Here is a 13208-nt window from a genome sequence, read left to right on the forward strand (position 1 = left end):
AAGATCCACAGAATGTATGTGAGTTTGTCCTTATTCTGGGCCAATAGAAGTGGGTGACAAGCCTGTCAAAGGTCTTGTCTTGTCCCAAATGTCCTGCCAGGGGAATGTCGTGAGCCAGACCCAGTAGGAAGGTTCAGTAACACTGGGGGACCACCAGCGCACGCGCTGCCCCAATGGCCGGAACCTTAGGCTCACTGTAAAGGAGATCATTCTCCCAAAATATGTGGTGATCGCCAGAGGCTTCACCTGCTGCCTGGGCTGAGGCTTGCTTCCTCATACCCTCTAGAGTGGGACATTCTTTCTGCGCTTTGCAGAATTCCTCCCTAGTGGGTCCACCCTCAACTTGCCAGCCAGCAAGCTCAGGTAGATCACCTAGGGTGGCAATGTCTTCCCCAGTTGGCTCGGGGGCCTCCTCCTCAGGAACCCCGTCAACCACTGCGGGAACTTCTGGGACCGGTTTCCCACGCCACTTGCCCCTCCTCTTGGCAGTTGTCTGGGCCATTGTTTCAGGCTCCAGGCGCCCTTGACTTCCCTCTCGGTCAGCCATGGACCGTGTGGTCATACAGACCCACTCAGGCAATCCTAACATTTCCAAGGGTTACCTTAGCTCTACCTCCTTCCAGGTAGTGTGCTCAAGGTCGTTGCCTAACAGACAATCTACAGGCATGGCAGGACTCACAGCTACTTTCAGAGTACCAGAGACCCCCCCCCCCCACTCAAAGGGAACCAGAGCTACCGGTAGGTGGCTCTCACGATTGTCAGCGACTATGACCTGGTGAAATGTATTGGGGATGACCTGCTCTGCTGACACCAGCTGACCCTTGACAGTAGTCATGCTGGCTCCTGTGTCATGCAGAGCCTCCACCCTTTGCCCATTGATGGTGACCCACTGTCTATACTTGGAAGTATTGGCAGGCATGTGGGCTTTTGGCACCATCTCTGCATCCCCCAGGGACACTAGGGTTACCTCTGTCTGTACCCCAAAACTGTCTGGGACCATCTCCTCCCCGAGCGCTACGCTAGCCAACCCAGGTGTCTGCCCTCCTTGGGGGGGCTGTGCCCTCTTGGGACACTTGGAGTCGCCCTCAGAGTGCCCATACTAATTGCACTCTGAACAGTGGTGTACAACCCTCCCTGTCTTATGGTCAATGAAACCTTTCTTTTGAGAATCAGACCCGGACTGGTTACCATTACTCCCTTGGGAACTATTTTGGGGGCCTTTTGAGAACTCCTTGTTTTTAAGTTTTTCTCTCCCCTCTTTCTTCTGATGGGAACACTGACCACCTTTGTGGGTGTCCCCCCCAGATACCTTCTTGGACACTCTGGTACTAGTCCAGAGGTCCGCCTCCTCAGCAAGCTTCCTGGGATCAGTCAGCTTACTGTCTACTAGGTGCTGGCGCAACTCTGTAAAACAAATACCAAGCATATGCTCTCTCAGAATCAAATGATATAATCCTGTGTAATCATCTACTTTGCAGCCCCGCACCCATCCATTCAGTGCCTTACTGGAAAAGTCAAAGAAATCTACCCATGTTTGTGTGGATAGTTTGGTGCTGTCTCTGAACCTCTGACGGTATCTCTCAGGGGTCATCCCAAACTTGGCAAGTAAAATGGCGTTTTGAAGTGGGTATGGTGTTTCTATCCTTAGGATCCAGTGTGAGAAGTGTGTACCTCCCAGTACTGGTACATAACTCCACATAGCTGTACCCCATTGCCCTTCAGGAACCTCATAAGCCTCTAGTGCAACTTCATAAGCAGCTAACCATTTATCTATGTCATCTCCCAACACAAAACTGGGCACCACATTTCTGGGTACACAAACCTTCTTTTCTCCAGCAGGTCCTGTCTGTATGCTGCCACCATTACTGCTGGATTCAGACTGCTTTGCCTTGAGATCCAGCTCCTTGAGACTCAGTTCATGAGCCAACAAAAGTTTATTTTTAGCCAAGGCTCTCTCAGCTGCACCTTCAGCTCTTTCAGCTTCAATCTGTTTGGATGCTCTTTCAGCCTCAGCTTGCTTGGCTTCTCTCTCTGCCCTTCTTTCCTCCTGTTGAGCCTCAATTTTCAGTTTTGCCATTTGCAATTGGAACTCCCTTTCTTCTCTCCTTTCCTCTGTGGTCAGGCTTTGCACAGAGACACTGCTCCCTGGTCTGGAAGGGGGCACAATTGCAGTGGTAACATCACCCACTGATAGCAACAAATCCTCTGAGGGGCCATTTTCTGGCTCCTCTTCCTCATCATCCTACTCTAAATGGGCCTCAGCGCCACTTGAAAGTCCTCCTTTTTGGAGGCCCCATGGGTGGGTACTCTCATCACCCTGCAGAACCCTCTTAGCTGTTTGACAGTATATGTATCCAATAGGGCTAGGTCAAAATCTCCTGCTTGAGACCCAGCCAGAGACATGTTGAGTGAGGATTTAGATTTAGAAAATTGTCAGGAAAAAAACGAATTTGCAAAAGAGATAAAAATCAAGTCGACCCTCAACTGTGGGTAGGTAGTGAAATACTTAGCTACTGTATGTCACTGCACAAATACAAGTCCTATCCTCACCGCTGATCACCAATGTTAGAAATTGGGTTTTTGGTTGGCAGTCAGGTTACCCCCTGTCCAAGTAAGAACCCTCACTCTAGTCAGGGTAAGTCACACACAATCCAAAATTATCCTGTGCCCACCCTCTGGTAGCTTGGCACGAGCAGTCAGGCTTAACTTAGAAGGCAATGTGTAAAGTACTTGTGCAATAAATCATACAATAGCATAATATAGCACCACAAAAATACACCACACAGTGTTTAGAAAAATATATAATATTTATCTGGATAATTCCAGGTCAAAACGAATAAAGATGCAATGTGAAATTGTAGAGCTATCACTGAAAAGTGATATAAAGTGTCTTAAGTCTTGAAAAAGCAAACAAAGGGGGTCATTCTGACCCTGGCGGTCATTGACCACCAGGGTCAACGACCGCGGGAGCACCGCCAACAGGCTGGCGGTGCTCCCAAGGGCATTCTGACCGCGGCGGTATGGCCGCGGTCAGAAACGGAAAACCGGCGGTCTCTCGCCGGTTTTCCGCTGCCCTGAGTAATCCTCAATACTTTATAAAATAGTCCAATCAGGTATGATCCAAGGTTACCAGGTTTAAAGGGAGAGAGCATATGCACTTCAGCACTAGTTAGCAGTGATAAAGTGCGCAGAGTCTAAAAGCCAGCAAAAACAGTGTCCAAAAAGGGGAGGGAGGCAGGCAAAAAGTTAGGGGTGACCACCCTAAGGCTGTCAGGTATAACAGGTAGAAAAAGGTCACCCAAAACCACAGACTTTAGAAACACTTCTGGAAACAAGAGGAACCTCTGCCTGGAGAAGAGCTGAGGAAGATGAGCTGCCCTGCCTGTGACTGTGCTTTGTGGAGCTATCCTGCAGTTGCTGCTTCTGCCAGAGTAAGAGGGCGAAGACTGGACTTTGTGTGCCTTCCAGCTTGAGAAGAAATCTCCAAGGGCTTGATTTAGAGCTTGCCTCCTGTTGTTTGAAGTCTCAGGAACAGCAAAGACTTCTCTCTGCCAACACCTGGAGTCTCTGGAGAGACTCCGACTCTGCCCTGTGGTGCCCATCCAGTTCCTGGGATCCTGAAAGAAGCTGGCAGCCTAAAGACAAGGAAATCCATGCACAGAGCGCCGTGTGGGGAAAAGATCAATTTGACTCCGATCTGCGGCTGAAGAAATGACGCACCGCCGGCTCCGCAGCTGAGAAATGACTCTCGCAGGATACGCGATGGAAGAATTGACGAACGGAGCAGGAGAAATGATGTGCAGCGTCACTGACAGAGGCCGGGAGATCACAACCCGCACTGCAGGGTTTTTGGATCATCATGCAGTGGGATTTCCGACTCAAGTACTGCTGGGTGTGGAAAAACAACGTAAGGCCTGCCCGGACCCGAGAGTGCTGACTGGATTGACACATCGCTCTCCTGTGGAGAGAAGAAACGACAGGCCCTGACCTGGCGAAAGGAGAAACAACGCAAGGTCCCGCTCGTGAGTGGAATCAACGCATCGCAAGCCCTTTTTGACATGCACTCGCCCGTGCTGGGTTATTTTTAGACGCACCCAAGGTACTTTTTCACGCTGACAGCGTTATAATGTGTGTTTAAAACTACTTAAAGGCTCCTTTTTGCATTTTTATTGATAACTTGACTTGTGTATTGTGAACTTTTGTCATTTTGGTCTTGTTATGTTTAGATAAATATTTCCTATTTTTCTAAACCTGTGTTGTGTCATTTTGTAGTGTTTTCCTTAAGTTATTGTGTGTGTTGGCACAAATACTTTACACCTAGCACTCTGAAGTTAAGCCTACTGCTCTGCCAAGCTACCAAGGGGGTAAGCAGGGGTTAGCTGAGGGTGATTCTCTTTTACCCTGACTAGAGTGAGGGTCCTTGCTTGAACAGGGTGTAGCCTGACTGTCAACCAAAGACCCCATTTCTAACAATGACTACAAACAGAGGGTCTTTTTGACCCCCCGTTCAGCGAGGGTCTTTCTACGTGCCTCACCCATTACTTTGACCTCAATAAGGAACCTAGTCCTCTTCGAGCTACAAAAAGGGATGTGCATAGAGTGATGGTAAGGAGTCATTGCATGGCAGCCACCTGAGGAGTCCAACAGGTACTACAGGATGAACTAACACTGGGTGAACGGGAGCTGTACTCCTTGGAGAGGAGGGTGGCAACTCAGAAGGTATAAATTAGAGACTCCAACACCTTTGTGGGTGATACAGGGAGGTGTAGATGCATTTTAGTATGCATGACTAGAAACATCGATTGACCATGCTACATGCAGAGGGTGATCGCTCGGGCAAGCTGCTATTGTGGTTTGTTAGGGAAGACCAGCAACATACCCCAATTTGAGCCATCAGGCAGGACAATGGCTCCATGGCCTCAATGCAGGCTGATACTAGGGTGGGGGGGTCGGGGTAGTTGACAGCGCAGGGTAGGTTTTAGGGCTCAGGGCAAGGGCAGTAGGTGGGGTAGTATTTAGGACAGAGCAGGGTACTTTTTAGGGTACAGGGCGGGAGGTCAAGTTTTTTCGGAAATGGTGGGGTAGGTTTTATGGTTCAAGGAGGGGGAGGGGTGGGGGTTGTGGTAGTTTTTAGGGCAGGGTAGTTTTTAGGGTTCAGGGCGGGGGTCGGGGTAGTTTTTAGTACAGTGCGGGGAAATATTTACTATACAGGGTGGGGGAGGGTAGTTTTTAGGACAGTGTGGGGTAGGTTTTAGGGTTCACGGCGGGCAGGACAGGGTAGTTCTCAGGACAGGGTAGGGTAGTTTTTAGATTTCAGGGAGGGCGGGTCAGGCTAGGTTTTAGGACAGGGTGGGGTAGGTTTTAGGTTTCAGGGTGGGGCAGGGTGTCGTGGTAGTTTTTAGGACAGGGCAGAGTAGGTTTTAGGATTCATGTGGTGGCAGGGTTCGGGGACGTTTTAAGGACAGGGCAGGATTACTTTTAGGGCTTAGAGTGGGGGGTGTTTATGGCTCAAGGCTGGAGGTGGAAGGGTCAGTTTTAAGGGCTTGGGGGAGTGCAGTATGGTATCATGTGTAAGGAGGCAGGGTGTGGAGAATTTACCACGCATGTTCCTTTACCAAACATGCTGTCACAACAAAATTTGTTGTAAAGGCATGTGTGGTAAAGACACGGTCCTTGTTGAGGCCGCGTTTTGAAGGCATGCATGATATACACATGCTCTGTTCCATCATGCATCCGCTATAAATGAGACCAGCTGGTTGAGCGATTTAGATTAGGATGAAGAGGGGTCCCACACCCAAGGGATCCTATTGTGGAACATCTGTGGGTCTGTAAAAAAGATCAGGGTAGAAGTGTTTGAAGAGAGGCTGGAAGTATATGAGGTCCTATGCTTACAGGAACCTGGCTGTGTGACGAACATCAAGAGGTAGAGGGTTTTTTGAAGGTGGCTAGAATCACCAAAAAAGTGGGTCAGGGATGCCCTTCTGGGGGACTGTTAACTCCTAAATCCACTAAGGCAGCAAAAAAGGGTATCCTTTTTAAAAGTAAGTTTCAACTGGATAGTGGCCTGTAGAGTACACCTATACGTAGTAGATCCAAGGAACAATTGTATGACAGTGATCAATCTATACATCCAAGTGAGGAATGTTGAAGAGTGTGGAAGGTAGCTAAGAAAGTGTAAAGAAGATGTGGAATGGGTCTGTACAAACTATCAGACTTGATGCTGTTGATGGGTGATTTTAACCATATATTGAACGTGAAAAATTTCAGAACTTTGGTTTAAACAAATACGAGTAGCATATAATATTAATACTGCTAGTTTTCCTGCAGGTTTTAAAACTACACGCATTGTGGCATTTGTTAACTATTTGGGCTCAAAGGGATGTTCTGTTTAAATGGGAGTATGAACCCCAATCACCCGACAAGACAGATGTTAAAGAAAAAAATAGAATGCCGTTGTGCCCGATTGATGACATTTTTAGGAAGGTTTTGATTTTTTTTATAAGATCAGAAGTTTTGAGGTAAAGCATATAGAGGGAAGTGATCACTACCTCCTGCATGTGGAAACCTTGATAGGGGATAGGTAGAAAATTGGTTCTCCCTGTACAGGTAGAATATTCTAAATGACTCCCTAGAAGGATCTCCAAGAATCATCTGGTTGAACTGGCTAACTCACAACAGAACCAAGATACAGCAATAGCTCTGGCGAATTGTATAGGATGGTATGATAAAACTATTCACCAGGTGGTACAATATTTAAAGGTGCAGTTAAAGGCTAATAGTAGTAAGCAGAAACGGGTCCTGGTAGATGCCAGAAAAGGAAATGCTTGGTTTGATAGAGATTGTAAATATTTAAAAAGCCTCATAAGGAAAGAGAGGAGTAAACTTAAGGCAAAATCTTATGACAAGAGATTTACAAATATCCAGAACACAAAGAGAAAATATAAGAAATTGATAAATGACAGGAAAGGAGCTTACAAAGAGAGCTGTTGGAGAAATTTGTTAGAATCGGCTGGAATAAAAAATGCAAAAAAGTTTTGTTAGCTTGTGCAACAGGGTTCCAGAAAGGAGAAGGGGTCATTGAGATGTGTAGTAGACGAAGAAGCATGAGTTGAATATTTAATGAAAATATATCAACCAGGCAGTGACGTAGAGAGCATGACAGTTTGGAATGAGATAGATGAGGATTTTAAAGCCCAGTTCTCCCTGCAAAATAACAAAGGCACCTTAGTGACCTTGAAATTAACTAAAGCAGCTGGCCCAGACAACCTACCTGCTAAGTAATTAAAACTAAAGCTGATTGGTGGGCTAAAGTTTTCCATCTGTCATTCCAGGGAATAATATTTACAGGCCAGGTTCCTGAAAACTGGAAGGGCACAATCCTAAAACCCATATATAAGAAATAAAAACCCTAAAAATTATAGATTGGTCAACCTCCTTGACATGGGTGAAAAACAGTTCACAAAGGATATCTTTTTTTTAACACTTTTATTTATTGGTATTTCAAATGATACATATTATTATTCATGATGCCATAACGGATTATGCAGCCATATTGTACACCATTCCATGCCGTCATTGGGTGACTGTTTTTCACAAAGGTTATCTTAGGCAGTCTCAAGGAAAGGGCAGAACTCCATAACATTGGCCCATTAGAACAGGGGTTTATAACAGATCATTGTTTCAGTTTGTGGTCGCTCGCAAGAAAGTCTGTAAAACAAAGGGGCAACCTGTTTTGCTGCTTTGTTGACTTCTGTGCAGCATTTAATGTGGTAGATCGGATATGTCTACGGTAAAGGCTAACTCAAAAGAAAATCCCAAGGAGTCTTCTTACTATCATAAAGAGTTTGCATTCATAGCATTGGGCCCGGTAATCATTGATATAGAAGGGAAGATGAACCCGGGAAATCCCATTCAGGAATGGGCTATGCTGGTGGGGTGTGGAGGGTGGGGTGTCCTGGCTCCCTTGCTTTTTTCCCTGTTTATTGCTAACCTACCAGCAGAACTAGCCACATCAAGGGGCCTCCATCCAAAAATGGATGGCACTCATACAGCTTGCCTCCTATGTGTAGATTATGTGGTCATAATGGCTATGAGACCTACAAAACTCACAAGTTAAGATTCTTTTTATCATCAGAGCATTCATAAACTTCAATAAAAACATAACTTTCCCTATTACACGGTATCATCACCCAACAAGTACATATATCAAACTGCAGATTGCCAGTGAATTATTAAATCAAATGTCATTGGTTTTGATGGGAAAGTGCATAGCTATGAAATGCATACCATTTGCCATAGATACACAATAGAGAATCTCCCAATCAGAAAAGCATTGAAGAATTGACTATTATGGAGAGTATTAATTTAGGTATCTACTGGCTTAGTCTTAAAAAATGAGGTTTCTTCTGTCTCTTTGAATCCTCTCATATCTTCTCATTCAACACCTTTCCCAGATCACTATATTTGGCGACAATGTCCCTTATGTGGCCACCAACAAATGATATATTACGCTATGCCAGTTAATATCACAAAATGGAGCAAAACAATGAACCACTTAAAAAAATAGACCTGCACTATAACTTATGTCACCCACTTGTACGTCTGGGCCACTTATTGCATTAGTAAAGGACAAAAATAAATAATATGCATCACTTCCCGTGGGATCCAACACATTCTCTTGATTTGACCTCTTTCACCCATTTCATAGGACATCAGCTATGTCAGTATGCTACAACAGCACTAAAACACAAGACACACAACATCAATGGTAAATAAACACTCCCTACTCTAAGTAAAAAGGATATTGGAAGTGTTTTTTGGAGTACGAATAGGAGTTGGCCTCATTCCTCTATAAGACAGTTACAGTCTACACCACTGTGGCTTGCAATACCTGATGTGTACTTAATCGAGGAGTAGCATCCACAAATATCCAGAAATATATTAAATAAATTGCTAGCGTTTATTTATACTAACTGAAGTATAAGAGAAGAAGCAAATAAGGTGTCCAGTACCACGTAACTTTAGGAAAGCATTATTTAAAAAAAAAACATTTTGTAACAAACCTGTAGAAATATGAAAAAGTATCTTCAAAATTACAAAAAGTTTATTTTATTAACATGTAGATGCGTTTCAACTTAGAACATCAGGTTACATCAATGCATTCAGAAGTATTTCTAAAACTGATAGCTTTTAAAAAGGAATGTGAAAACGTTCATGCCTCCACCCACTCTGACAACAATGCCAATAGTAAACAAAGAGGTAAGTCAGTTGTTGCCTTCTGGGTGGTCTATGTTGTTATTACACATGATCAACATCATAGTTTATAAAAGCAAACAAAAGAGAGAACGTTTTGTACAACACATATACTGAATTCATGTATTTCAAGGTGCTCTGTTATGCACTAACAAAGAAAAGGAGGCAAAGTAAAATTAGACAATTGTCTAGGATCACACAATTTGGTCAAATGGATAAGCTGGGATTGATTCAACCTTTTCTAGTTTCACTTTGTGCAATTCATTCTATTTCAATCCAATTCAATAACAAAGTTGCTTCCTTTTTACACTTGAACCTCCCAAGCTGCCAACATCGCCCACCTTAACCCCTCTACTTACAAAGCCCCACTTCCACCTTGCTGGCATCAATGAGACCCTCGGGGACACTACAGACCACACTTCACGGCCCCTGGAAAAGTGTTTGAGAGTACCCATGCCCTATAGGAACGGGTACTTCAACCCATGCATTATTTACATTTAAGTCTATATACAGGATGCTTTATTCCAAAAGCAGTCACACTGATTCCATGACACACTGAGCCTCAAGCAGTTGGTACCTGGCCTTGGCTATGGATCTGCCATTTGTTTATGACTATATTGAGTCAGACCTTTAATCACACAAGCATAGGTTACGACTATCAAACTCACTGGCACGAGTGACTCCCATTCACATATTTTCAACAGAAGAATGTGCATTAGTACTCCTGGCATGTTTAATATACGTTGAATTCAGCCATGCACTTTATGTGAAACACAAGAATTACATTTTAACTTCTCCAGATTGGAAAGTTAAGAAATACTTATTTTCACAAAATGTATTGAAAGGCTAAATGGCCATTCTCTATTCAATTTGTTGTACCTCCCACAGACATGGGTGAACTTTTGATTACACAAGCAGGTATGCTGTACTTCATAAATAATTTGATTTACAGAAGAGGAAGCAGAAAAGAAAGGGAGAGCCTAGCAATATCAAAACTGTTATGTGCCTCAGAAGGAAAGTCTTTGCTAATTGCTTCAGGTTTACAGAAAAACCCACCTTTAATCTTTATAATTTCTTCTACTTCGGCGTGTTCTGTACCCTTTTACAGTGATTATAACACACTGTCAACAGCTTCATCAATTATCAGGGGCTAAAAACTGGACTCTAACGTTCTGTGAGTGTTATTAATTGGTCTCAGTGGTGTGTAATGAGTTTAAAGCTCCTACCTGCATGTCCCCGGGGATGGTGGCTCGAGGCGGACAACAATTTACAGCACACCATTAACACATAGACCAGAAAAAGCCAGTGAGACAGGTCCATTGATCTGGCACAGAATCTCATCCTGCGGGCAGAAAAGAAGGCGCTTCAATGAGAGAGCAATATGACCAGCGAATAATACAGAAATGATTCTATGAAAAAGAAAGAAACTGCACTGCAACTGAATTGGCTGACTGCAATGGAAAACTTACAAACTCCGATTTTGGTTCAGAATTGCTAATGGCCAGGCCTGCTATAGGAAGCAGCGCCTCCGCATATTTGTGCGTTTCAAAGGCGATCAGCTTACACTTTTCGTAATATTGGAAAATAAAAACTCTTGTGGTAGTTGTTGTAAGTTTATCACTGTGCATGATTTTTTCTTTCTGGCTTGAAGTTAGATGTGCCATGCTATAAGTAAGCTCAGGTATAGGCCCGGTCAAAATAACACAAACCTAATTTGTGTAATATAAGGAATATGCCTGTGATGCAAAATTCCTCAAATTATGTCATTATGCCATGCTGTGTAATTAGGCCACATTAGCAGTGCAATTACAGCGCAGGAGGACATGAACAAAGCGAACGATGAGTACATGTGCGGCTGTCGTTTACCGCACCTGTGTTTTTGGGGATACTACTTTAGCACAAAATGGGTTCTTGTTTCCAAATTGGTGCAAGGACACGTTTTGGCTAAAATACTGCGCAAAAGTTTTAATTTACATTTCACATAAGTTTTTGTAATTTCCTCAGAGGCGCTTCTCTATAGGAGCTTAGAGCATTGATCACCTGCCCCCACGGTGTGCCACTACATTCCTGGCTTTAAAAAGCACATACAGATTAAAATACTTTCCACTCATACTACGCACCATTAATTATTTGCTAATGGGGCGGGGCCTCCACAGAGCTGTCTCTCTGAGAGCAGTAGATGTGGCTTCTTGGGACAAAATGCTATGGGTGTCTAACTGAACTGCGCATGTGAGATTGACCGTTATTTTGCGGTGGCCAGCCCAACATGCGCAGTTCAAACTTCCCCAGTCAGCACTGATAGAGAGCTGGGGAAGCAGAGACAGCCCCTGCACTCTTGGATTGAGCATTGAGTTTCCATGTCCCAGCTAATCCTGGCATTGCTCTCATGCAATTTATTATTATAGAAAGCATAGAGCACTACTTGAATTGCCTTGAGAGAGTGGTGCCGCTTAGTTTCCATGGACTTGCATGCACTTCATTACAGCAAGAAAGAGAGGAACGGGTTATTTTTGAAGAGTTGGCTCTCAGCTGTACAATATTTCAAAAAACAGTTTGGGGAGTTTGTTGGTAAGATTATCTTTAGTTTCTAGAGTACTCGATCCACGAGCACCTCTGATCCCCCCCAAGCCTCCAATAAAGTGGTAGCATTTCTATTGACACTGAGGTGTCTGTCAAAAATGAAAACACATCGGTGCACCTTAAAAAAGACAGTGTGCAATCGAGGCACACACAAGAACGGGCTCAACATGGCACACTTCATGACATAGGCCCTCATTCTGACCTTGGCGGTCTTTTCGCAAGACCGCCGAGTTACCGCCGCGGTGAAGACCGCCGACCGCGGCGGTATGCCGCTGTGCGCATTCTGACCGCTGGGAGCGTTCCGCCGGAAAACCGCCAGCAGCCACACTGGCGGTCGGCGGGAAAGTGGAGACTGGTCAACCTCCACCGCCACGCCAGCAGAACACCGCCCACAGAATTACGACCCACATTTCTGTGTGGCGGTCTTCTGTTGGCGGTCTTCTGTTGGCGGTCACCTCCCCATGGCTCCCGTCGCCTCCCGGAGGACCAACGCACAAGGTAAGTTGACCGTCCGTGAGGGGAGGGGGTGGGGGGGTGTTGTGTGATGTGGGCGTGCATGGGGGTGTGCGTGTGAGTGTGTAGAGGGGGTGTGTGAGTGCGTGTATGCGGGCGGGGGGTGCTGCTGTGTCTATGGGTAATGTGTGCTGTTCGGCAGGTGCGCATGTCTGCATGTATGTGTGCGGGTATGTGTCCCCGTTGTGTATGTGTGTGTAGGGGGTGTGTATATGTGCGTGTTGGGGGTGTGTGCATGTCGGGGTGCATGTATGTGCATGTCGGGGTGGGGGTGGGGAGGGGGTTCGTACCACCTCTGGGGGGTGGCAGGGGGGTGGAGGGTGTGGGGGGAGGACTCGGGTGGGTAGTGGGGGGTGGGGGAGACCCCTATCAGTGCCAGGGAAGGAATTCCCTGGCCCCGATAGTGCTTACCGCCATGGTTCGCACGGCGGTTCCCGCCCGCAAGAAACCGCGGCGGTAGGCAGGGTCATAATACCCTTGGCGGTCTTGGGACGACCGCCGGGCCGGAGTGCGCAAACTCCAGCCCCGCGGTCATGACCGCTGTGGCGGTCGGAGTGGAGAAGTGGCGGTCGGTCGCGGCGGGGACCGCCGCGGTCAGAATGCCATTTTTAATACCGCCGGTCTGTTCGCGGTCCGACCGCCGTCTCTCCGCCGACCGCCAGGGTCAGAATGAGGGCCATAATTTGTGGCACCTCTGAGAATGTGTGTGATCGAATACTGAAGCTGTGCGTTGCCGAATAACAAAAACTCATGGAATAAACACATGGCCCAGAGAGGGAAGCCACTCCCCTACACACTTCTGTAGTGGGCTCTGTTCCAAACACAGTTTACTGTGCACTCTTTGGACCAGGACTAACACATAA

At 45.8% G+C, this 13208-nt stretch overlaps 1 protein-coding gene across 1 annotated transcript in view; it reads right to left on the bottom strand.

Moving 5' to 3' along the window:
- Positions 1-13208, bottom strand: part of LOC138259613 (uncharacterized) — a 981703-nt gene that overhangs the window by 689915 nt on the left and 278580 nt on the right. Inside the window, exon 3 of the mRNA XM_069207454.1 lies at positions 10479-10594. Within this exon, the coding sequence (XP_069063555.1) occupies positions 10479-10594 (116 nt within the window). The remainder of the gene's footprint in view (positions 1-10478; positions 10595-13208) is intronic.

Source organism: Pleurodeles waltl, chromosome 9 (assembly GCF_031143425.1).
Source record: "Pleurodeles waltl isolate 20211129_DDA chromosome 9, aPleWal1.hap1.20221129, whole genome shotgun sequence".
Classification (NCBI taxonomy): Eukaryota; Metazoa; Chordata; class Amphibia; order Caudata; family Salamandridae; genus Pleurodeles; species Pleurodeles waltl.